Consider the following 26327-nt stretch of genomic DNA (forward strand, 5'->3'; position numbering starts at 1 on the left):
GTTGCTGTGCAAAGAATATGAATAATGATGGCTTGAAAACGTCGCCCATGTTGAACCTGCTTATATCTATTTCATTGTTTCCTTTAGAGGAGGTGATATGTTTAAGAGCGAACATGTAGCATTTGAAACTTCATAATGTAGAGAAAATGTGAGTAACGGGGGATATGATAGGGCAGGCTTCCTCAACCTCAGCCTTCCAGATGTTTTGAGACTACAATTCCCACCATCCCTGACCACTGGCACTGCTAGCTAGGGATCATGGGAGTTGTAGGCCAAAAGATCTAGAGGGCCGAGGTTGAGGAAGCCTGTGATAGAGGGATTAAAAATTGTGGGTGGTGTAGAGAAAGTGAATAGGGAGAAGTTTTTCTCCCTATCATAATACTAGAACTTTGGGGCATCCAATGAAGCTGAATGTTGAAAGATTCAGGACAGACAATAGAAAATACTTCACATAATGTATAGTTAAACGATGGAATTTTCTCCCACAAAAAGGCAATGATAGCGATGAACTTGGATGGTTTTAAAAGAGGGTTAAACAAATTCTTGGCGGATCAAGCTATCAATGGTGATTCGCCACAATAGCTATCTCAGTATGCCTCTGAATAGTAGTTGCTGGGAATCGCAGGTGGGGAGACACTGTTCAGCTTGTGTCCTATTTGAGAGCTTCCCATAGGCATCTGGTTAGCCACTGAGAACAGATCAGGTTGGCCTGATCCAGAAGAACTCTTCTTACATTCTTACTCTTGAACAGTGTGTGTTTGTTCAGAATTTTTGTCTATTTATACTGATGGACTGTATTAAGTGGGTATACATTTTTTTCAAACTTAGACTGTCACTTTGGCAAAGGTGTGACATGCATTTGGATTCAGCTAGACACTTCAGCAGTTGTAGAGGCTAAATTGTAGACAATGATGCTGAAAAAACTTGCATTCTTACCAAATGGAAATGTGCAGTTCACAAAACCAATAAACTTTCTGAGGGCTTTCTTCTCTCTCATTTGAAGTAAATCCCATGTGTCTAATATAAATCCACAACATGTTCGTCTATTCCAAGCTGGGTTATGATTCCATAATGTTCAACTCTGCAAGGCAATCTGATGAAAAAAATTGAACCCTAACTATCAAAAGCTTCTATTGTGCATAGGAGCTTATTGTATGTCTATGTAAAAGCATTTAAACCTCCTCTCAGTTATATGTCATGTGCAGCTTTTCTGTGTTTTACTGCTAAACTGCAATGGCTGCCTGAGCAACCCCCTTGCAAAGGTGTGTTTATGCCAAGTTGGAAAACTAGCTTCTTTAGTTCCAGTATTTGCACTTGATTCTAGTTGTTGCAGGAATATATTCAATACTTTCATTGCAGTGCATTTCTTCAGTAAAGCCATGTCAACCACCAGGAGACTTCCTGGCAGGTGGGGGGCAGCTGGGTACAAGACAAGCTCTGCATGGGTCTGCTTTCTGATACTTACAGTTTGCTTGCTTAGTTTTCTGGGATGCAACATTTACCTGCCTTAAATAATGCTTTCAGTTGCATCGTGAGCAATGTTCATTTCACAACTACTGTACTATACTGCAACTTGTGATGACTCCAAGTCTCCAAAACCACACAGGAACAGAATTTGCGCATAGCCACCAAACTGCAAGAAAACTTCTGACCAAATCAGCTGTGTTTACTGAAGAACTTTATGCAATCAAGTCTTAAATTGCACATTTCCTGGAGTCGGGGTGGTGGTGGGAATTGTTGTTTTAGTAGGAGGGTTGGTGAACCTTTTCAACATCAGGACTGAATTCTTTTGTGGGGAATTTTCGGGAAGCCACCATGACAGTGGTGGTTATGGCAAGAAGCAAAAGTCAGCCAATCAGTGGATGTGCTCTTAACCTTTGTACAGTAGACTACATTCTAGCCACGCTAGCAGGTGTTTTCCACCAACCCACACAAGCATTGCTCACTTTAGGCAAGCCGGAGGCATTATTATAGTTCAAAGACACATCACTGACAGGAGAAAAACACTTGAGGACAGAGTGGAGCCAGAGGTGTTTGGAAGGTGGCCTGGGCAGGGGCATGGCTTACAGAGAGGCCTGGATAGCCACATTTGGCCCGTAGACCCGCAGTTCTCTAACCCTAGTTTACACCTTGGATTAATTTGAGTTCAGGTCATAGCTGTTGCTTTGGTGTCCATGTACACCTTCAGTTGAAAAACAGTGTCCCTAGGAATATACCTGGTGCCTTTTTTTACTTTGAGTAATTGTAGCAAATCTCAACACATCAATATATAAAGGCTTGGAACTTAACTTTCAAGCAGTTTGTAGACCTAAAACAATTTACTTGTAAACTGAGCTCTGCTGCAGTGTACATTTCCCTAATGGGTATTGGTGTCTAGTGGACAGGATTTTCTTGTCATCCTCCTAGATCAGCTTTTCAAACATAACCAGAGCAACAAAGACCAAAAAGACCATTAGATCTTAACAGCCCTGAACTTGATAAAAAGTATTTGAAGCTTAAATTGTTTTGTGCTTGTCAGTTAATTAATTCAATTACTTAGAAAGCATTTCCCCAGAACTTTAACTGAGGTGCTGGCAGGCTGTGCAGTGATTAGCATATAACATAACTAGAAAAATAAATTGCTGTCTTCGAAACTTTTAAGCATTCTGTTTGTCATGTAAGTTTTTATGGCTAAGCAATGTGCTAAGCATACTTGCACTCATTCTTAGAGGTTTTTGGTATGGATAGGGAAGATCAGGTGCCTGTAAGCTTTGCCTTGTTTCATGGAAATTGGCAAGCAATAGAAGAAACTAATAAGGATGTGCATGAACCACAAAATTTGGTTTAAACTTCAATATGACACTTTCACTATTGGGAAATGAAAAAACAGTGATACAGTACTTCTTCACTTTTCTGCAGAAACTTGCAGGCATAGTAAGTCCTCTATACTGGATTTAGTCTGGGGTCTTTTTTGCTGGACACCTTTAAAGATTAACTTTTATTTAGGGATAGAATTGGAAAGAATTTGGTGGCAAAGGTCACTCCTAAGGGGATGAATCCTGCCAAACTTCAGAAGTGATAGCTTCAGTGGTTTTCCTTCAAGACTGCCATTACAGTTTAGAGTATCTAAAAATGGAATCACTTACTCTCCTCTAGTACTTTGTGGGTAATAGGTCTGAAAACTGCCAACATGAAAGAGATGTTCCTGGGTAAGAAATCTGCCAAACTGCAGACAAATATGTCATGAGGCTTTTCCACTAGGCATCTTTTTAAAGTTGATTTTTCAATGGGAAGAACTAAAATAGATTTGCTTAAACTCTGATTTAAGGAGCCATTTGACACCTAGCTTATATATGAGTTTTTAACACTGATTACATATCTGGCAAAGGCTGTTACACATAAATGTCTGTTTCATGCATAATGTTAAAAAGTAACAGTTGGCTTTAACCATGGTTTACTGAGCTGGCTCACGTATGTTGATCCAAATTGTGGTTTGTTTGCCTCATTTTCGTGTAACTTCTGTGAATACCCTTCAAATGAAAATGCTGGGAGACACACACACACACAGCTCAACAACTCTGATCAATGCTGCTCAAAAAAGCTCAACAACTTTGGTCAATACAATGGGTAGATCACTGCCAGTTTAGTTTTAGTGGGAATAGATCAGTCTCTTGGAAGTTGGACACCCATGCTCTAAACTAATTAAGTTTGTTACTTATATAAGGTGGACAGGATAATTTTGAATGCTAAACTATTGCTTGCTGGGAAAATCTGGTTTGGTGAATTGGAAAGACTTGCACTGTGTGGGGTAATTTAATTGCTGGACTAGAGATACAGTCATACCTCTGGTTACGTTTGCTCCGGGTTGCGTATTTTCAGCTTATGTACATGGTGGACCCGGAAGTGTTTACTTCCGGGTTCCACCACATGCGCATGCGCAGAAGTGTTCTGCACGCTTCGCGCATGTGTGGAAGCATCACTCCGGATACATACTTTTCAGGGTGAGAACGGCACCCCAGAATGGATCAAGTACGTATCCAGAGGTACCACCATATTTGTGAAGGATGAGACAACTTTGTTTCTGGAAATGCAGAAGATCAGGACAGCAGTTCTCCTGAATGTAAAAATTATGCTAGTATCATGCTTTCTTGACAAAAGAACAGGTCAGTAATACAGTAGTGTTTCAGTGTCAAGACTGATGTGAATAAAAACGAGATCCCTTTCCTAATCATATTTCATATACTATATCTGGTCACCAATGTGCTTGAACCTCAGAAGATGATACCCAGAGAAAAGTCTCTGATGAGCCCAGTGACTAGGCAAATTGGTATGGGTGAAGGTGGTCACAGTTGAGCCAACCATTACTTGAAAATGTCTTCTGTTTGAGGGGAATTATCCTAATTACAAAATCTCACACTTTTAAGACATTAATCCTATTCTATTTTGCACTTTTTACCCTGTAGCTTATCATGAGTGAATGAGTCATTCTCCATTTGAAATTTAATTGCTTCTTGAGATATTTTTACAAATGAGTTAAAATAGCCATGTTGACATGTGAGTAGGATTATTCTTGAAGTCAGGCAAGCTCATATTTTTGTATTACCTGCTAAATTAGCTGGTAAATGTCAATACTGAAAATAACTGATACGGTTTTTGGAGAGCCTGATTGGATCTGATTTTCAGTTGGAGTTATAGCTATGTAACTCTCAGAGCAAGCACGCTCCTGATAACATTGACCTGTTTCATTAATTATTGTATTTTATCATGATGGAGAGGTGTCCTGATAGAGAATAGGCAGTGAAATAATGGAGACAAAAGAGGGGGGGTACGTCTGCTGCAGAAGACACAAGCTGTCTATTAAAGCATAGTGGAACCTCTGTGACAAAACACCCAGTGAAGCAGAAAACTGACCCACTTAACTGTTGGCATAGAACTTTGAATTTGTTAAGTGCTGGCATGATTCTATGATACTTGAGGTTTGGAAATAAGTCTTAATAGTTTTAAGTTCTAAGTGATCTTTGAAAACTGTGCTTGCAGCAGGACACTTAAAAAGTAGTTTATACAGTATGACATGTGAAAATTTGAGGTTAGGTATTTAAATTTTAAAAATTAAGATTCAATCTATTTGGATGTAGCTGGGCTAATTTTGCCCTCTACCTCGGTTTGTAATTTATACATCAGATTGTGTGCATGCATGACTACCACAGCCCTATCTATGCCTATCCTTTGGAATCCTTTGAAAGTGGGGGCAGATTCAAAGTGGGTGAAGACATTTCTTTACTACTTGCTACCTTGAGTGGAAAGGGGGGGGGAGGAAGGAGGAGCCACTGTTACACACTCATACATCCTTATCTTGGGGTGCTGCTATAGCACCTAGTTCCTTGAAAGCAACAAAGACTGATTTTCTGGGAGCAGATTAGAGTCTTTAGCAAAGCTCAGCTGTCTGATTGAGAAAAGGAAATGCTCTAAGCAAGACAGGCTACCCAAGAGATAGTTACCTAAAGGAAACTTGCCTTGGCTATATTCTCTGACCAGCAGGCAGCATTGGAGTTCTGGTGTTGAGTGGCATGGAACCTGCTTCATGGCAGGCTTGAATCTATGAAGTGGCCCCAATTTCCTAGAAGCCTAGGAGGAGAAAAGGGAACTGAGTATGAGACTTGCTGAATTTCTCAGTCATTATTACAGAGGTGATTATAGCTGACAGCCTCATTTCACTGCAGGCTATTTGTGGGAAGAATATATTTTCCCTTTCCAATCTGTGAAGCAAATTTTACATGTAATTGTTAGTTGTGCTCAGGGTTCTGTGGTAGTTAATGAGTGATCAGAAGAGTTAAATGCCATTTTGGCGAAGTCTCTCAGTGGTCAGGAAATGACAACATAGAATTCATTTGTTTTAAAATCTTAAATATTTATCTAGAGTAGGGCTTTCAAAATTTCTTGGCAAGGTCTTATTCCAGATATTCAGGCTTTGTGCGAGTTTCTTTTCATCTCCAAAACCCAATAGCTTTCATTCTACCTTGAACTTTAGTAAGGAAAATCTTTTCTCGAGTTTCTGCATTCAGAGGCATTGTACCAATACAAAGAAACATATCACATAGCATGCAAGCCTTTGATGGCAGATCAGGGGTACCCAAACTAAGGCCCGGGGGCCGGATGCGGCCCAATCGCCTTCTCAATCCGGCCTGCAGACAATCTGGGAATCAGCATGTTTTTACATGAGCAGAATGTGTGCTTTTATTTAAAATACATCTCTGGGTTATTTGTGGGGGCTGTCTGGTGTTTTTACATGAGTAGAATGTGTCCTTTTGTTTAAAATGCATCTCTGGGTTATTTGTGGGGATTTGATCATATTTTTTTCCAAAATATAGTCCGGCCCCCCCACAAGGTCTGAGGGACAGTGGACCGGCCCCCTGCTAAAAAAGTTTGCTGACCCCTGGCATACAGTGTAACATAATTGTATATACTCGCTTTGTAATGCAACTTTTAGCAACATTTTATTGGTGTAATCACTTGGACCCTATATTTCCATAAGTACCTATAGATCTTATTTATGCACCAAACAAAATCAAATTTGTTTTCCAGGCTTTTAAGAATTGCAAAGTAAGCTTCCCCCCTCAAAAAAACTTGTATAGTAAAATCAAACTACCCTATTTAAATTGTCTGCTACTTGATCACGTTATAAATTTTTTTGTTTTGTACTACTCTGCCCAGGGAATATAAAATTACGTTGAAGATGCAGGATATAAAATTATGTAAATATGACTTCCTGCACCACTAATTTCCTTGGTGTAATTTATTGCACAGGTAGCCAACATAGCACCCATTTACCCCAGCATAGTTAATGGTCTGTGATGATGGGAGCTTTAGTCCAACATTTAGAGGGGGCCACCTGTTCTCTGATCCTGGTGTATTTGGTAATGTTAGGCATAAAGACAGCATAAGGTTTATGAATGAATCATATATAAATGTATAAACTTCTAGGGAGCAGTCCAAACCCAAGATCCACTGTGCTTAGCAGAGTTTGAAATAGGCAGATATCTGGCTCAGGTGGTGCTCAGCTGTTTGAAGCCCTGATTATGGCTGATCCAGAGAGATGGCAACATAAGCCCTCCATCCGGGCTCAACTGGCTGAGCCAAAGTTAGCTGAGCCCAAGGTTGAGGTGGGGTAAGTCCCCCCACTGTAAAGGAATCTTCTGGGCTGGGGACAGGGCAGGGGGAGGCTTACCTCACTCCAAATGCTATTCAGCTCAGTCACATGACTTAGCAATCCAGCAGAAGCGGGTGGTGTATGTCAAACTGTATTCTAAAAGCTTGTTTCCCCTCTGCCAGGTTTAGGCTGACTAATCTAGCAGAATGGAGTTTGGAATTAGGGTAAATTACACTGGCATAATGCTGGCTCCTTGTAGTTTGGATTAAAACACTTTAACTTGGGCATCTGGGAAAGTGTAATAGCAAGTTGGCAGTAGCTATCATTGCCAAGAGGACTTGTATAGCAAAAGCTATCAATAATAAAATGTACCAAATGGATACTTCTTGCTGGATTTAATAGTTTTATCAAGTGATGGGTGAACTTGTCTCAGTCAGGCTCAAAACTGGGCTCGAAAATTGAACAGTTTTGGAAAATAGCTTGTTTTTCAATCTCTGCCTGGTGCTCATTTCAGATTATCACACACATACCCCCGGTGATATCACTGGAAAATGATCAGGTCCAGTCACTTGTCCGCAAGAGTCCAAATGTTGGGGTGTTGGAAAATGTAGTTACTGACATGGGTCAGTAGTGTGGCAAAAGTCTACTTTTCTCCATTCCTTGCAGCTCGCTAGCAGCATGCCAGACATTTGGGGAATGAGCTGGAGAGTAGTCTTGCTTCACTGCTGGAGCAACAAAAATGTAAGAGGGAGCTTAGAACTAGTGGAGGGTAGTTGAGTTGGAGGCAGGGACAAAGGGAGGACTTAGGTTCCTCTCCAGCTTAGAATTTAGACCAGAATGATTGCTTTGTACAGCTTTTTTGGGCTTATATACCAAACACTGTTTGGATAAGTCTGATAAATCATAAGTCTCACCGTAAAGTGCAGTTGCTTGGGCTAACCATTTGTCAGTTAACCATGTTGGAAGAGAATACTGCAGTGAGTTAATTTGGTGGATATAGTAAAGCAGCCCATTTTAAATCAAGATTTAAGTCCTGCATTCCATGTGTCCCCTTACAATCTACTTTCTCATTATACCATCTGTGAGTAAAACACTTTTAGTGTTGAGTAGTATATTTTACTACATTTCTGTAAAGTGTTTCATTTCGCTGACCCCATGCTAATACTAGTTTAACTTCTGAGGGCATACTTGTTTCATTGCCATTCTTTTCTGAAATGTTTGCCTTTGAGCAGAGACTTTATGACCTTTCTGATCTCTTCATTGAAATAGATATAGTGTCAATACTATGTTGTCAGGGGCAGTTCCTGAATACTTTTATAATGCCTTATCTGTTATTGAGCAGTATGTGGCTGCTAATATTCAGTAGAAATACATATTAACTACTTATTTCACCACCATTATTCATAGTTTTGACAGACATTGCAGTACAAATAATTTTTAAAGTGGGTGGTTTACCAATATCCCAGGAGATACATGGGAGGGAGATATTCCTAATATATACTGAGACAGATAATTTAGAGCTTTAAAGGTCAACGTAATATCTTGAATGGCATCTGGAAGCCAGTAACATTGCAGTTGCTGCAGGTACTGTTATGTGACCCTGCTATCCTGTATCAGGCAGGAGGCAAGTTATTGCATTTTGCCCAAGCTTAAATTTTCCAAATGCTTTAAGGCAGGGGTTGACAACCTTTTTCACTTGTGGGCCAGTCCACTGTCCTTCACACCATGTGGTGGGCAGGACTATATTTTGAAAATATATGAACGAATTCCTATGCCCCACAAATAACCTAGAGATGCATTCTACTCATGTAAAAACACCAGGCAGGCCCCACAAACAACCCAGAGATGCATTTTACGGTAAATAAAAGGACACATTCTACTCATGTGAAAACACGCTGATTCCTGGACTGTCCGTGGGCCAGATTGAGATGGCGATTGGGCCGCATCCAGCCCACGGGCCTTAGGTTGCCTCCCCTGCTTTAAGGCAATCAGATGTATGTTGTGTAAAGATTCCTCCTGTAGCAGACTGAATGCAGATAGTAAAATACTATATCTCTCATTCATTTAACTAATATCAGAGGCAGAGCCAAAATCTCTCCTGGACTGCAAACATAATTGACAAATGACAGCAGATTAATCTAATACAGCTCACTGTCCCCTGCAATCTGAGGACTAAAATGCATTTTATCTGTATTCAGCTTTAGCCAAAGTACAGCTATCAGACCTGAGATAAGAACTAAAACTGACACTCCTAGATTTGATAAAAATGGAATGATGATGATAACCCCATAACAGACCTAATGCCATTGAGCAATTTCATAGAGATGTTCAATGGGGCAAGGTAGATTTTTCAAAAAATATATAAATAATTTTTTGTATATATTTCCAAACACCACACATCTCTTCTTATCTTACACAATATTTTGGCTATAAGCCAAGGACTTCCATCAACCTGCAGATTAATCAGCAAAACTGAGTATTCCTAGTATCCCAGGTTGCTGGGGAGAGGTTTAATACAGTCAGGTTTTTCCTCCTGTTAATATTTCAGATGTATATTGGTCAGGTTACCTGAATGTAATCCAGTGCAGCACATGTGGGGTCAGTTGTGCCTGTAAAATTGGGAAGCAGATCAGGGTTTGCTTGGCAGATGTGAAGTTCTGTGCCATCTCCAAGGAAAGGAGTCCTGGCATGTGTATCAAAACTCCGCCAAAATGATCATTCCGACTGACTTAAATGCCATGCCTAAGCTCTAGTCTGTTGTCTTTGTCCATGAAGTTTTCTTGGCAGGGATACTGGAGTGGCTTGCCAGTTCCTTCTCCAGGTGGATCACGTTTAGTCAAAACTCTCCACTATGACCTGTCCATCTTGGGTGGCCCTGCATGGCATAGCTCATAGCTTCTCTGAGTTATTCAAGCCCCTTCGCCACGACAAGGCATTGATCCATGAAGGGGTAGACAGGAGTGCCTGGCGTGCCATGGTCCATGGGGTCACGAAGAGTCGGACACGACTAAACGACTAAACAACAACAACAACAAGCTCTAGTCAAATGCCAGGCACAAGACCATTTGTCAGCACAGTCCAGAAGTCTGATAGGCATTGAGTGGTAAAAGGTAAAGGACCCCTGGACAGTTCAATCAAACCTGACCATGGGATGTGGCGCTAACCTCATTTCAGGCCGAGGGAGCCGGCGTTCCTCGTCATGTGGTGGAGTGCTGGTGGCACATCTCTGCCCCCCAACGTTAGGTATAAAGATTCAAAGTTGACTGTATTCTGCAGTGGCTGCCTATACATAAAGAATATCAACTCTGGTGCTGCACCAAGTACATAGATATGAGGTAGGCAACCTCCTAGCATATGAGGTTACGAAGTTCTGCTGCTTTGTGCATTACTGATCTTGCATGAAGAAGCTAGAAAAGGATTAGTTCCAACCTTTTGGCTGAAAGGATGATTGAAGTGTTTCTTAGTACACATGTCTGAGATCAGTGCTTTTTTTCTGAGTACTCAAGGGTACACAGTACTGGCACACACGAACCCAAGCAATGTTAACTGTGTGGCATTTACTGTAGAAACTTCAAGGTGAGTAACGGCACCTTTCCCCCCTTTTCTTTTTTTAAAAGCACAGTTTGAGATGCTTTTTACTGAGTTTGCTGACTTGCTCCCGCTGGCGCTCATCGGGAGTTATGGCTGACCCGTACCATCCCTCCGACCTTCATGGGGAATTTTGGCGGCCGCTAGGGGAGTAAAGCAGTCCCCTTACCCTCCCAGGATGACGGGAGGGGCCGCTGGCCCGTGGATGCCCCCTAACCCACCCCGACTCTTTGAGGGGTGGGGGGGCCTGGGCCGAGCACCCATGGGGGCCGGAACTCCTGGAGGCCACCCTATACGAGTGCGATCTCCATGATGAAAGAGAATAATTGGATTTAAATTCATGGACATGCTTCAAAAGAAGGGGGAGAAGATACTGCCAGGACTTTATCAGCGTCTGAGCGAGAAGAGAATCGAGGGAGTATTTCATCAAGAAGAAAGAATGATTGGGACGGAACGAAAAGGGAAGTGAACTTTTTATTTTTATACTTTAAGATGTACTTACCACCTTCCCGGACAGACTGTCTGATTATTTGGGACAAATGAGAAATGGAAACGAACTGTGTGGCATCGGAATTCATATAAATAGAGGATTGTTATCTGGTATGATTTTAGAAGTTGCTTTGTTAAACTGTTAGAGTAAAAAAACTCCCCAGTCAGTATGCTTATTGGAGTGGCCTGGAAGCTGCCGGTGAGTTGGATTTACGAGCTGTGGCGTATTTGGAATTTGAGAGATAATAGCAGCCTAATTGGAGCCTCGGAAAGCAGAGGGCAGCTAAAAGGCGAGGAAAGCCATAAGTCAGCTATAAGAGATTGTGCATAATGTGAACGGGCTGTTCCTCGCCAAAAAGCTGTACTCTTGCGATCGACGGACAGTTTAGAAGAAGATGGAATACGATCTGAGGCATTCAAGATGGCGCTGGCTTGTGTCGGACTGTTGACGCGGCAAGATAGGCACTCCAGATCAAGAGAGATTTATGGGGAGGTTGGACTGGATAAAAAACCCACACAGGAAAAATGGATATGTGTTAAATCTTGTTTGATGCCTATCTCAGAAGCTGCGACAAAAGACAAAGAGAGAAGAAAACATCTAGAGGGACTGTTGGAAAAAATCGGGACTATTGTGGATTAAAGCAAGATTTTGATATCAGAATTAGGATGGCAGTGCGAACAGTTATGATTTGGCATAATATTTGGCTTAATTGATATGTATGTGTATAATTGGATATAATTGAAATAATTGAATTGTGTTTTAATTGGAAAATTTAATAAAAAGTACTTTTTAAAAAAATAAAAAAGAGATGCTTTTTACTCCTAATGCTCATGTGCCACTCACTTTTCCAATTGTGACCCTCTTGGTTCCCTTCTCATGCATATTGTTGGCTAATTCCTGGTTCTGTTAAACTCCCTGAAGTGATTTCTGTACTCGAGCGGTAATCCTCACCCTTAAGGGCTTTAAGTCCCCTTGCTACAAGAGAGATCTAAGAATAGAATGTTGGGCTTCACTTTTTAGGCTGTTTTACAGTAATGTGTTTTTATCCAATCCTATCTTAAGGTTCCTGCTAGCTGAGAAACCAAGAGTTCAGTTGTTCTGGAACCGAACTTCATGGCATAGATACTAGCTGAGCATTTTCTAGGATCCTGACTTCTGAATTCAAAGTTCTTAAATAACACTTAAAGTCCCTGCAAGGAAGCTGGAGGGGGCAGCCAGATGGAGATGTCAGACACCAACCTGGCATCCAGAGATCTCTGCATGGTCAGAGTTGGACACATGCCAGTCGCAAAATGCGCCTGGCACCTGACTAATTTCGAACATTGATTTGAGGCAAGTAGCAATTGTTCCAAGAATCTAAGTTGTCAAGTCCTCTGATCAAGCTACACCCATAGGTGGACTGGTTGCTAACGATTACCAGTCCACAATAGGACTTTGTACTTACTTGCCAAGCTGCCTGCAGCAGATAAAAACATGCATTCAAAGGGCAGGTAAAACTTTACACCAACCACACACACCGCTCCAGTTCCATTTCTCCTGGATAAATATGATTGACCTTTGTACCTTGAATATATAAAGATAAAACTTCTGCAAGGGCTGAACACTTGGTCTATTGGAATGATTTGATTTTACCACTTCTGTTTTTAAAACTGATGCATCTCTCACCTACAACTTTTTTCTTTTTCTTTTACTTATAAAAAATCATTGCACTGTGAGAAGCAGTATTCTAAAGTTCCAGTTCCAATTTTACTCACTTGGTAAAGTTTGAAACTCATGTGGTGGTAGTGAAATGCATTTTAAGATCTTTTTTTGTGGCAGAGGCTTTCATAGTAAAGTCATGGTTTAAGGGTCAGCATACACTTTAGAACACCCAGATATAATTTTTGAGTTTGTATCTGTTTTTAAAGGTTAATGTAAACACATGGCAGACTAAAGAAATCAAAGCCACAATTCATGCTAAAAATAGTTAGCTAAGCTGAAATAGACCTTAAACCTGCAGTTTTGTATATGTTGCACCCATTTCATTTGGAACAGATGCTCTTGCTATATGCCTGGGCAGACTGTGTACTGCGAACGCTCTTTTGTGCAGGGCTATTTTTCATGCCATCTGAACATGGACCTGTGGTGTGTTTGCCATCTAACAAATCACAAGCGGTAGTCAACTTTTGTTCTTGGCTTACTGCTTGTGGCTTGATAGTGGGCTATAGCGAGCAGAATGCACAGCTCCATACTTCATATTCATTAGGTGAGCCGAGCATTCTTCTTGTGCTTTTTGCTCTCCAGAAGCAAGTTCATGATGGCAGATTTATGTAATACTATTTTTCATTTCATTATTTGTTGTTGTTGTTTATGTTTATGTGCAACTCTTCGTGACCCCATGGACCAGAGCATGCCAGGCACTCCTGTCTTCTTTCATTTCATAATGAAGTGAAATGAACTCTAAGGATTAATACTTCTGCCCAGCTCCTTTCCGTTTACCTTCTTTGGCTGATTGGAGGGGTTTGTGAGGGCAGAGTTTGAGTGGAACAGGTAGGAGAAGCTTCAAGTGTGTAGAGCTGATGGAAAGTGTAGTGGGAGTGGCTTGGTAGAGGGTGCAGGACTTGTAGTATTCTGACTCCCTGGAGGCAGCAGTTACCCCTGTCCAAACCCTTCTGTTGACTTTGGCTGTGCAACAAGCCTGCAACTTACACACATTTAACTTCTGCATGTTTAGCTTTACACACTCAGAAATTTATTTATTTTAGAAAGGGGGCAGTTGTCTGGGGAACAAAGTCTTTGGCAATCCCGTCAGCTGTTGAACCTATTGTACATGGGTAGGCAACCTAAGGCCCAGGCGCCTGATCCAGCCCAATCGCCTTCTAAATCCGGCCCACGGGCGGTCCTGGAATCAGCGTGTTTTTACATGAGTAGAATATGTGCTTTTATTTAAAATGCATCTCTGGGTTATTTGTGGGGAATAGGAATTTGTTCATCCCCCCCCCAAAAAAAACCCATAGTCCAGCCCCCCACAAGGTCTGAGGGTCAGTGGACCGGCCCCCTGCTGAAAAGGTTTGCTGACCCCTGCTATTGTGCTTTGGCTATACACAATTTTGGCTTTAGCACGCTCCCCAGAACGTAACCCTTGCGCAAGTTGCGGGCACAATCCTTTTAAAATGTTTCTGAGCAAAAATTGCATGGTATGTTGATAACCTAAAGCAGAGGGAATGTCTAGTAACTACGTAGTGGTAAAAGCAATTGAGTTCTTACATGTATTGTTCCTGTTAAGTTCTTAACAGCATGCAGCTGTTTGGCTTTGGCAAGCGATAGAACTCAGGGTGTGGTTCTAAAATACACAGTGTTTAAGTTATTGGCACTACTACCGGTACAGCTTTTTCTTCTTTAGAATTCCAAACTGAGCATGCCTTTATGTTTAAGTCTCTAAAACTTCAAAAATGTGTGCCATCAAACGGCAGCAATCAGTATTGACTCTTGGATCATCTCAACCTGTAATGATAAGGAAGAATAGGGTTGTATTGTTACTACAGTTTTTTTTAAAAGAACTTTTATGCTATTATGTTTCTTACAGAAGATGCATAAAATGCTAAATAAAAGTGTGTGCCATAGAAGAGCTTTCTGTAAAACCTGGCAGACTGAAGGGTAACAGATTTTTGTCATATATAGCTTGGGCCAAAAATGAATAGCTTTTTTTTAAAAAGCTACTTGATGTAGAGATGTGAAAGTTTTGCTGCAACTTGTGGCTGGAAAGGAGATCAAGTTAGGCTTGTATATGTAAGCCTGAAAAAAACGAAGACAAAAAGCAATTAAAAGTTTTGTTTTCCTTTGTAAAATCTGGAGCTTGTAGCAAACCATCTGTTGCCCTGGAATAACCCCTTAATTCATTTAAATCATTTTTGTGTGCACATTCAAGAAGTGTCTCTGAGGCTGAAATAACTATAAAGGGGTTGGGGTAGAGAGGCTGGTAAAATAATGGAATTGGACTCCTCTCTGTGTGCCTGCTCTGAAGTTGTGAAGGATACAGCTGTAAGTGTCCCTAGTCTACTTTTCTCTAGGTTTAGTTGTCCGTTCTTTCCTCCTGCCTGCTGAGAGTCACTGAGTCCAAGTTAAAAGTTTGACCTTTTTTGTAACTATTAAATCATATGTCCTAGGCTAGTCTGCTGTTTTACTACTTGCCTAATTATTTGGACAATGAATGGCAATAAGTTTTGAAAGTAGTTTGGTAGCACTAGTATTATTTGGGAGGAAGACCAGTGTTCTGCTAGTGAAGGGGATGTGGTGTGCAAATAAAGGAAAAGTTGTAGAATACTTAAGAGTAGTTATGATTAAAAGTAAATCAAAGTTGGTTGAAATCCATAATCTTTGGTTTCTGTTGCAGTACATAATGTTTTCTAGTTCTGGAGTTCAGGGAATAGTTTCAACATAATTTGAAGAAGCAGCTCTGGAGTTACATGAGATGTGTCTTAAATTGTTGCATTTTGCTGGATGGATAATCAGATACAGTATGCATTTTTTTTAAGTGAGAGAGGAATAAGGTGAAGAGGTTGATGGTATTCCAGAGGTGGGAGTATTCTACTATGTAGCTGTTCACAAACTTAGCATCAGTACTGTAGTCCTAAGTAACTGGAAAATTTCAGCTTCCTATAGTGAGAGAACTTGGGAAAATATATGTGCTGCTTCTATGTTTCCTTTGTTTGTGATCTTGCTCTGATAGTTTCAGTTCTTACATTTCTAGTTGTGGCTGAAAATTTAACTTGGTCAAGCTCTCAAATCCTATTCTACAAATTGTGGTGGTAATAGATCAGCTGTTCTTGTGTTATGGAAGGATAGTTCACTGGACTTCAAACTCCAATAGTTCGCATCATTCATAGCCTTGACACCTCTATCTGAAAAGCCAGGTTGCAGAGATAGCTGAAATTCATTTTTATCAAATCCATTTGCTATAATCCTCTCGTTACCTGCCAATTCACTTTTTTTTAAAGCTTTAAAGCTTATTGATGAGCTCTACGTGTTCCTGCTGTTGAAGGCTGTGGCCGGTGGATATCAAAACTTCTCAGTTTAAATGTTAAATGTTGCACAGTTGTACTGTGTTGGTAATAACCTCAGATATTCTTACAAGGTATTGCTTCTAACAATGTCCTCGTTCTAACAGTGTCCTTTGTGCTGACACTGCCTCATTTATAGTTCTGTCCATGCAACACACATGAGTGGCAAGGGCATGTTGAATCCCACAGTTAAGAAGCTTCCTTTACCTTGTGATTCACTAACAGAGTAATCTTAACTGGCTGTGGGTGCAGAGTTAATTTTCCTCTTGGACTGGTGCAGCAGAGTGGCCCACATTGGGCAGCTCTAAGGAAGATGGACTGGTTTCAGATCCAGTGGATCCCTAGCTGGCTCTGCTCATCCTCAAAATGCCAATGGAAGTTTCACAACAGCCTGCAATTTCTGTCAAATCCCAGCCCCTACCAGCTAATGAAATTGTTCTTCCCATCCTCAGTAATAGTATCTTCTGGCCACCAGGCATTTCATGCTGACTGCAGAAGTCATAATATATGCACTGTCTTCTGAAGCTGGGTGACATACTGATTCAGGCCTGATGTACACATATCACTAAACCATGATTTGTTCAGCCACAGTGTTGCTTGTTTGGCTACTCCACCCCAGATGTTCAGCAAGATAAAAATCATGAAGAAAGAACAGCTGGACAACAAACTAAGCTTGGAAGAAACAAGCAGTGCCTTGTCTGATCGTCTGTAAGATGACTTGTGATTTGAACATGCCACAGTTGAAACAAACCATGGTTTAGCATTCTATACAGATGCAGCCATTGTGGGTGGAGAGAAACCATTTAGTATATGCTAGGCAGTCCTGTATCTTCGCTATGGAAGTTATCTGGGGTGTAGCCATTCATTTTGGATAACAAGGCATGACACAACATGTGCCTACTGATGAATTAGAAGCCAGTGGAAAAATCTGCCCATTCATCTTCCTTCTCTGAAGGCTTCAGTCTGAGCAGTTCGGCAGCCACGTTAATAGCTTTCATTGAAACAGTCTGGTCTCTGAGCAACAAGCAGTCTTTCGGCAGCTTTGACCAGGTGCCATGCTTCATAGTTTGTTCACCTTGGAATATACTTGAACTCAACAGATGAATTCATTGTGCCTTGACATGTTTAACATATTCCACTAAAATGTTAGGCTTTTGGGGGGGGGGGTTTCTGTTTATTAATTTGTTTACCAGCATGTTGTTAAAACAGAAAAGTTCAAACATATGTGCTGTTAAGATACTCTTCATAACCAGCACTTGTAATAGCTTAGCTTCCAGTCAATACATGATGCAACTGTTATAGTAACTGAGAGGGTACCCTATCATTTACTGTACAATTAATGATCATTTGTTGCCAATCATATTTTAGCCTTATTGGTTTGGATTGCAATGGCTGCAGAGCTATGGTACTGAAAGCACTTCCAGGGGCCGACCTTCATCTTTTATTAATAAGATAGGTTTTCATTTCTGGGGTTCAGACACTACCAAAGTTGCTTCCTGTGCTGTAAGCTTCCTGTCATCAGATCATGAAAGGCACCCCAGGTAATAACTAGGAATTCATACGTGGGTGGAAGTGTTTGCTTTGGCAGGCTGCCTTAGTAATACCAGCATAACCAGGATGCTGGCAGACTGCTTTCAATACTTGACATTGCTGGGATACTGAAGAGTAAATTACTGGCTTTCTAGAAGGTAAATGTACCATCTGAAAAAGTCAGTGCCAGGTTGTTTTGAAATTCATATTAGGTTTATGTTCACCTTAGTCCTTCAGTAATGTTGCATAACCCAAAAGGGTTATCAATTGCATCCATAAATCGTTTGTTCTAAAGAATTCACATGGGCTGAATGGCTAGGTAGTAATAGCCTATTTTATATTAAAATGCATTTATAGCTAAGTACTGAGGTAAACATTAATTTCCATAGATTGCAAAATATAAATTTCATTTGCTATAATGTTTGTTGCTTAATTCATTAAGGAGTCTAGCAGGTCAACTATGAAGCTATTTACAATGGTGACCTCTGTCAAGTTTCATATTTTGGTATTATGTTGGTCCATGCTTTCTTTTGAGGGAAATAGTGACTTTGAACGTACAGAACTGTATGGATCCCAAGCATTATAGTGATTTCCTGCTCCATAAGGTATTCTGAACATGTGTGGGTGATCTCCACAGAGGCATAATAGATCTTGTGTTGTATAGGCAAAGACTTAAGTATGAGGCTTGAATTGCATTTTAGAAATAATTCGCAATACAGTATTGGAGGCTTTAGGAAATGTAAGCCTTTCTCATGAACAGGAATGGCAGAAAACCTGTGTGCTTATGGAAGGGGCATCATCTTGTGTCAGGAGATGAAAATGGAAGTGGAAGAAGGATCAGTAATAACTTGAATATGTGAAACAATAGACAATTTGTTCCGAGCCACTTAAGCTGGCCCCTGAAGCACATGCCACAATGCTTTCCTTTGCTCCCCCCCCCAAGGTATCATCTTAACTACTGCACTGACATGAAAGGAGCACATTTCCATGGGTTCATCCAATTATATACAAGGTCAGCATCCTGGACTGCTGATTCTATGGAAAAGAGACATGCAATTGGCCTCTGTGCATGTGCTTGTGAGCCTTCCAAGGTTACATAAGCACCATGGGATGCACCAAGGGATGAACCCATGAAAAAGCCTTCCCCATGTTAGTGTAATATTAAAGGACTGCCTGAGCAAGCCTTTTACCACGTTGGAGAAATATGGTAGATTGGTTCATTATTTATATTGAGATCAGAGTTCAGTTTTCATTTAAACCAATTTTCATTTGTAGGGCACAAGAACTGAGCAATGAATAAATTACGACAGAGCTTCAGAAGAAAGAAAGATGTCTATGTCCCTGAAGCAAGTAGGCCACATCAGTGGCAGACAGATGAAGAAGGGGTTCGGACTGGCAAATGCAGCTTTCCTGTTAAGGTAAATATATTTACTCTTTTAAGAACTGCATCAAACTTCTAAATCCTGTTTGTGTTTGGATCATGCTAACAATAGTTACGTGAAAGAATGTTTGTATTCGTACAAATCCTGTTTCTTGTCTATGCACACATTTTCTTTATAGCTCTTCCTGTATGTAAAATATTGCTTCCTACAAGTTTTACTTGTTTAAATTAGCATACATTTGCACATGTATAAAGCTATAGTCCAAAGAATAAGCATATTTTGTTATTAGATTATACAATATGCATCTTAAATGCATTTGTTTTATAGGGAAGGAGGAATGTCTCTTTAAAGGTTAAATGGAGAACCTTTTAATCAAAAGGGTATTTGTTGATTGATCAAAGTAGTTAAACATTACATCATGCAGCCATATTTTTTTTTTAAAAAAACTTCCTAATGTCTTCCATGCTAGTCAGTTTTTTTTTTAAGTTCATTATAGAAAGTTGCTGGCTAAGGCAAGGGTGTGATTTACACTTTTGGAACAGTGTTGAAAATTACTGTTTCCTGTTTCTCACAGCAAGTCTCACCCTTTAGTGGATAACTATTTTTTTCATACTGCTTAGTAGTGTTAAGCACTCCTTAGCAAATAGGAATGGCTGTTTTAATGGTTCTCATAGATCTGTATTGTGTGTCCTTGAGTTGCTTCAGTGGAGGAGGTAGCAGATTAATGGAGTGAAAGAAAATAACTGTGCTTTTTGAATCTGTTTAAGTGGATATGAAATAAGGGAACTATTGCAAGCGATCTTAAGACAGGCTGGAGTATGAAAATAGTAGGCAACTCTGATGCTAAGAGGTCTATGTCTTGATATGATGCTTGTACTGATGCATATTCTACACTGGTGCAACAGAAATCTTACCAGCAGCTCATGCTCATGGCTTTTATATATTTTGTCCCAAACTACCACTTTCCACCTTATGTTGGTGTTCACAACCAACTGTATCAGAGCCATGTTTAAATAAATGACTTGTCAGTAGTTGGCATTCTATTAGTTTTATCTATGATATAGTACATCATAACAAGTAGAATTAGACTGATCACCCAGAGAAGATTCTTCAGTATTATAAATTCTAGGATTAATGGAAACCACAAAATCATTTGTTGTAAGGAAAGACTACCTTACCCATGACTCAAGACAGCACTTGGAAGGTTTACTATTTATGGACTTGGGTGGAAAGGTGATAAAATAGAAAGATTTCATTGGTCCGAGGACAGTGGCTGTGCCCAGTGATATAAGGATCTTTTAAATCCTTCTCAAAATCCTAGCTGCAATAAGGCCTGTTTAAAAATCACATGGCTGTGTTCTGAGTCATAGTTTTGTCCATAGACTTATATTTTGTCTGAATTATGTTGAGTATATATAGTATGTGTGAAAATACTGGACTACTTAATACACGAAGATAAATACAACTACAAAGTGCTGGTTTAGTCCAATTATTCTAATCGGTGCTTTTCCCCTCCACTCTCCCTTTCAGTATCTGGGACATGTGGAAGTAGATGAATCAAGAGGAATGCATATATGTGAAGATGCTGTGAAGAGACTGAAAGCTGTATGTATACTTATTAAAATATTACTTTAAGTATGCAATTTTTTCCATTTACAGAGGTTTTTTGTAGGGGAATTTAAATAGCTGCCTTAAAGCAGAGCTTATGATTACAGAGGCATACCAGTACAAATTTGAAGAAGAGCTAAAACCGTTGCTCTGTCCTGTTTAAAGTAGCTATTCTGTGTTCTTAAAACAGTTCTGAAAGACTTTGGATTATTGCTGTTGTTTTTTAAGGAGACCTCTCTCGGAAGTGGGCTCTTTGTGCTTCAAACAAATGCCGCTATCTGTATCTTAAGCTGGTTAGCTTTTTGGATAGTTATTCTCTGTGCTATATGGACTATGACTGCCATAGCATGCATGTGCTTAGAGGCCTTCACTTTACTGCTGCACTTAGGTGTCCAGATGGTTAACTGATACTAGCTGTATAGATTGTTTACTCCTCCTGATAACTGCTTCCACTCATGACTGAAGATGGCGGAGAACTGGAAAAACCTCTTTTGAATATTGGTAGTGATCAGATTCCTCACTAAGAAGAAAAACGTGCCATATAAGATTTTCCAAATTAGAAACTTCGGCATAGGGGCCTATTTATACTCCAGCCAAGCCATGCCCACCTGCCCTACACCTGATGCATACACCATCAGAAGTGGAGCAGGTAATGGGGGGAGGGGAGTTGGGTGAAAGGGACTTTCCAGGCACCCCCAAACACTATGCTTTCTAAGCCCTGATTAATAGCTGATTGCCATGGCTTAGAAAGCCTTTTGCATGCTTTGCAAAGGCAAAAAGGACCACCTGGTATCCAATCACTTGTGACATCAAGTGATTGACAGGAGATTGGTTCCGCCTACCTGAACCTGGCCTGGCTAAATTCTGTTCTGCATCCCTGTTTTAAACGGAGTAGCTGACTTTTGACACCCACTGATAACATTTTTTGTTTGTTTTTGTGTTCTTCATTGACTGCATCAATAAATTTTAAGCCTACTACAAAATACTAAAAGGGTTTTTAAAAGGTCCTCTTGCATGCGAACATAGTGACTTCAGACTCAAACCTGTTGTTTCCTTCTCTCAGTCACAGACAAGAGGATGAAAAAATGGGCTTTGAGCTTTTGAACAAACTCCAGTGATCTGATTGGATGGCACCCTAAATTTCTCATTGTTCTTTGCCTTGAATAATTTGGAAGCTATGAATACTGTACTCCACAGTGCATTTCAGGGCAGGAAGAAGTCTCAGACTTGTTAGTATAAATGATGCTCTCCATATTTTTTTTTGGGGGGGCAAGCACATTGTCAAATTAGTTAGATGAGTGTTTGGTGCAGCTAAATACAAAGTGATCAATGAAACTATCCCCCCCCCCCGGCCCAGTTTTCTAAGCCCAAAGAGACAGATGTTTAAAGTTGTGCATATAACACGTTTGGCACATTGCACACTACATTTCTGGAATCAAAGAACATAACTTCAGTCTTTGAATTCCCTGTTCATGGCCATAACTTAAACAAAATGGTTGTGTACTATATCCAATGAAGATCACTCTGAAATAACAGTCACTTGAAACAACCTATTGCATACAGATGGCACACAGAAATCACAAGACCATGGGCCAGGCACCCCCAAACTTCAGCCTTCCAGATGTTTTGGACTACAATCCCCATCATCCTTGACCACTGGTCCTGTTAGCTAGGAATCATGGGAGTTGTAGGCCAAAACATCTGGAGGGCCGCAGTTTGGGGATGCCTGGCCCATGGCATTCAACACAAGAGACTTCTATTTCTACTGAAATCTTAAGCTCATACAGCTTTCACTTATACTATTGCTATGCAGAATAACTGATTCTGTCAGACCATTTGTCAATAAAGCCAATTGATATTGACATATAGTGCTGCTTTTCTAAAATATTGATGTATTTCACTCCTCTCAAGCCACTTCCACTGATTACTGAGGAGCATTCTCATATTGAGACTTCAAATGACAACCAAACATCCAACTGTAGACATCATTCTTAAATTGCTGCTTTTTGTTTCTGTTCATAAATGTGGATTTTCTTTGTTAGCTTATACCCAGGATTTTGTTTTGTAGACTGAACTTCCATTTTCACAGGGCAACCGTGTCTCTTCCAATACAGTAGAACAATTTCCTCTCAGAACAAGTCATAAGTCATTCAAGGGCAGTTGAATCTTGATGTATCTATTTGGGTGTAGCAATCTGATGTTGTCAAAACAGACTGACTTGTGTGTGGTATACTCTTAAATGGCTAAACCCGGTTTCTCCTTTTCTGTGCTCTTCAATGGCTGCGGTAAATTGTCTTCACTGGAGCTGCTGCATGCCTCAGATTTGGATAATTATACCAAAAAGATTATGTGAGGCAGTGCTCCCCCAAAGATATAAAACGTTACTTTTTCTTTCTTTTTTTAGGACACACTGCCTTTTACTTTCTGTTATGGAGAAACACATATCCAAGCTCACTGCAGGAGGGGTGGGAATAATTGAGTTTATATACTTTGGTTGTCACAGCTGCTCGAACATGGCATAGTTTCATTAGTCCTATTCCTAACTCTACTTAGAATAGTATGACTTGACAGAATTAAATACCGATGTACAATTTTTACCACAGTGCTTTTAAAATGTAGTTTTCCTCTTGACAAACAGCATTTTACCTGCCCATCAGTAAACTGTGTTGGAAGCTGCCTGTGTCTTGTCTCCATCCTCTCTCATTTGGTTAAAATTGTCTTCAGTGTTAGTGTCTTTAACAAGTCTGTTTTGTTTTTGTTTTTTGCAAATATGATACATTTGTTAATGTATTTTCTTGTTTTAGCAGGTAAACGAAACTTAATAGTGTTTGAAAATACTAGTGTATCTGAATATTAACTTCCATAGTTACCCTATAATCCATTTTGCATGCTCTCTTATCATTAATACTTTTTCTAGAACATCTAAATTTTTCCAAGTTAACACCTTTTGAAAATTAAACCTAATTACAATTTCTTAAGGAAGGTAGCTTACGGACCTCCTGAACTCTGGCATATCTTCTGAAGGCTTATATTGATATTTAATGCTTAACTTGGCAGTGGTGGCATATATATGTATATGTGTGTGTGTGTGAGAGAGAGAGAGAGAGATAGAGAGAGAGAAAGAGAGAGAGAGAGAGAGAGAGAGAGAGAGAGAGAGAGAGAGAGAGAGAGAGAGAATGAGATTGATTATACATTTTCAAACTGGCAACTTAAAAAAAGGAATTCCATAACAAATCTTAAAGTATGTACTCCTATAGCATTTTTTTAACCTAGTGCAGTTGTTCCATTTTTCTTATCGAGATTTTTTTGTAATAAGCTATCTTGAAGACAGTTTTAATCATTTAAGGCAACAATATTAAGTTAGGTATTTCACCACCCAGTGCCATGTGTTGAAATAGCGGACAGATGGCAGAGAAGGGGCATAATGTCTGTAAAGCCTGCTGTTACTTCTAGACCCTTAAGTATCAGAGATGACCATAGATGTGGCCTTTTATCTCTCATACATACGAAGAAACTGCTGCCACCATGTAGGAAGACATTCATTATTAGCAGTTCACCATGCAGATTGACTAACTTTCTCCAAACCACCATAAACGTTTTGTACTGGAGGCCTGTGAAGCTTTGGGAAAAAGCACTTTATCCATGTAGCAAGCCAAAGCCCATAAATGGCTTGCTTCATGATAGCCATCACAGGAGTAATTTAAAACACTATTGATCCCACCCCTTAATTTTCAGTGAAGATTGTCAGGAAATATATATCTGGGCTTTAGTTTGTGTCTGAAATGGGTAAATAATTTTAAAATTGCCTGTAAAATATATATTAAAGTTGCTGCATTTGATTGCCATCCAAATGTGTAATGCTCCCACTTTGTTGATTGTGCTTGTCAAATCTACCACATTTTCTATATGTATACAGCAAGATGTGTATGAAGTGTTCCTGTTCAGTATATACATTCTTTATTTGGAAAGCTTCATAAGCTGCGTAATCACAAAACTCTAAGCACTATATACATAAAATAACAGTGAAGCAAGAACCCTTAGGTGATGCAGATAGTTTACTTGTAAGTTTCTGAATAGTGTGTGTGTGAGTGAGAGAGAGAGAGAGAGGGGGGGGGTAAGAAGCTAAAATCTAATATGGAGCCTCTTCAGTGAAAGAATCCGCATTCTTAAACAAAAGAAACCGCGGCATAAATATCCCCTACACTTTCTACTAAATCTGCTTTACAAAATACTATTGGAAAATCATGATGGAGGGTATATGAGCTTAAACACCTTTTCTAAGCAGGCTTTTGATAAGGACTGGAAATATGTTCCCCAAATTATTTTCCTTTTGCTGTCATGCTATTTGAGCTCTGTTAATTAACTCAAGCTTTTCAAAATTTATCTAATGTGCTAATTTCAAGTCATCACATTCCAATTTGGAACATCTCCATGTCTGCTGCCAAGTTTGGCTTGTAACCTACTAAAAGCTAAAGGGACAAACAAAAGGAAGTCTTAAAACATTTTGCATGAAATTGGGTCTGATTTTTCCTTTCCTTTCCACCAATTTCAGAGCTATATATGGCCTGTCCTAATAAAAGCCCATGTAATGCTTTCTGTGTGCATTTTCATGGGCCTTTCCACATCTGCCTGTCACATCCTCTATGGATAACCCTAAACATTCCCTACTTTCCTTCCAATCCCCAGTTTTTGTATGTATATGTTGGTTTAAAACCCTGGGACACTTTAGCTACCTACAGTAATAGCATTCGACTTGTCCCCCCTGTTCCTCCAGGAAAGGAAGTTCTTCAAAGGCTTCTTTGGAAAAGTAAGTTTAATGCCTCGTTGTGTTTGTGCTGTAAGGAGTTACATCCCCAGTATAGCATTGCCTTGTGTCAGAAGCCCTGTTCTAATGTCTGAACAGGAAATAGCAATGGGTGTTGAGTGCATAGGGCTGCACATGCTGGCAACAGACTAGCCCAAACACCCCTTTCACTGCCTGTTCAGAGAAGGTCTCTAAAGGGAGCTTCTACCTGTCTTAATCTGAATGTGAATGGAAGCTTTGAACAATCACACAACCTGGTTAATGTACTCATTCACGCTTCTATTTGCATTTAAGCAAACATGGGTAGGAGTCCCCTTTAAGGGAGGGGGCAGTATTCATTGATATGTTGGGAGGTGGGGCCAGCATGCATGCAAGGCAGGATTAAAAACTCCTACATTGACTAATAATGAAACATATGTTGTAGATATCTTTCCACATTTACTATTCTATTTTTGTGATATACAAATAACATTAGAAAACTTGGTATACTTATTTGTATAACATTATTATTGTCTATAAAACACAACAACAACAACAACAACAACAACAGGGTTTTGGGAGGATGGGGGGACAGAATGAGCTGAAACTATGAGAGAGAGAGAGTTTTAAGCTTAATTTTAAAAAATTAAATGTGCATTTATTTTGCTAGAAAATTGCTGTAATTAAAAAATGGCATTTACAATTGAACTAAAAACAAAGAACTCAAAAACATTTTCTTTACAAAATTCCGCTGAGTGTAAATCTCTGGAACATGCTGGCA

The 26327-nt window shown here is 39.9% G+C and overlaps 1 protein-coding gene across 7 annotated transcripts in view; it reads left to right on the forward strand.

The window, feature by feature from the left end:
* Positions 1 to 26327, forward strand: part of NUMB (NUMB endocytic adaptor protein) — a 55466-nt gene that overhangs the window by 11932 nt on the left and 17207 nt on the right. For 4 of the 7 annotated variants that reach the window (XM_035112758.2, XM_035112778.2, XM_035112767.2 and 1 more), the window contains exons 2-4: positions 19049 to 19191; positions 20686 to 20760; positions 25538 to 25570. In XM_035112758.2, coding sequence (XP_034968649.1) covers positions 19066 to 19191; positions 20686 to 20760; positions 25538 to 25570 — 234 coding nt within the window. In that variant the 5' untranslated portion in view covers positions 19049 to 19065. Of the gene's footprint in view, positions 1 to 18941; positions 19192 to 20685; positions 20761 to 25537; positions 25571 to 26327 lie in introns of those variants that run through there. The other 3 variants (XM_060273645.1, XM_060273649.1, XM_060273647.1) reach the window with 2 other exon arrangements.

This window comes from Zootoca vivipara, chromosome 1 (genome assembly GCF_963506605.1).
Source record: "Zootoca vivipara chromosome 1, rZooViv1.1, whole genome shotgun sequence".
In the NCBI taxonomy this organism is placed as follows: Eukaryota; Metazoa; Chordata; class Lepidosauria; order Squamata; family Lacertidae; genus Zootoca; species Zootoca vivipara.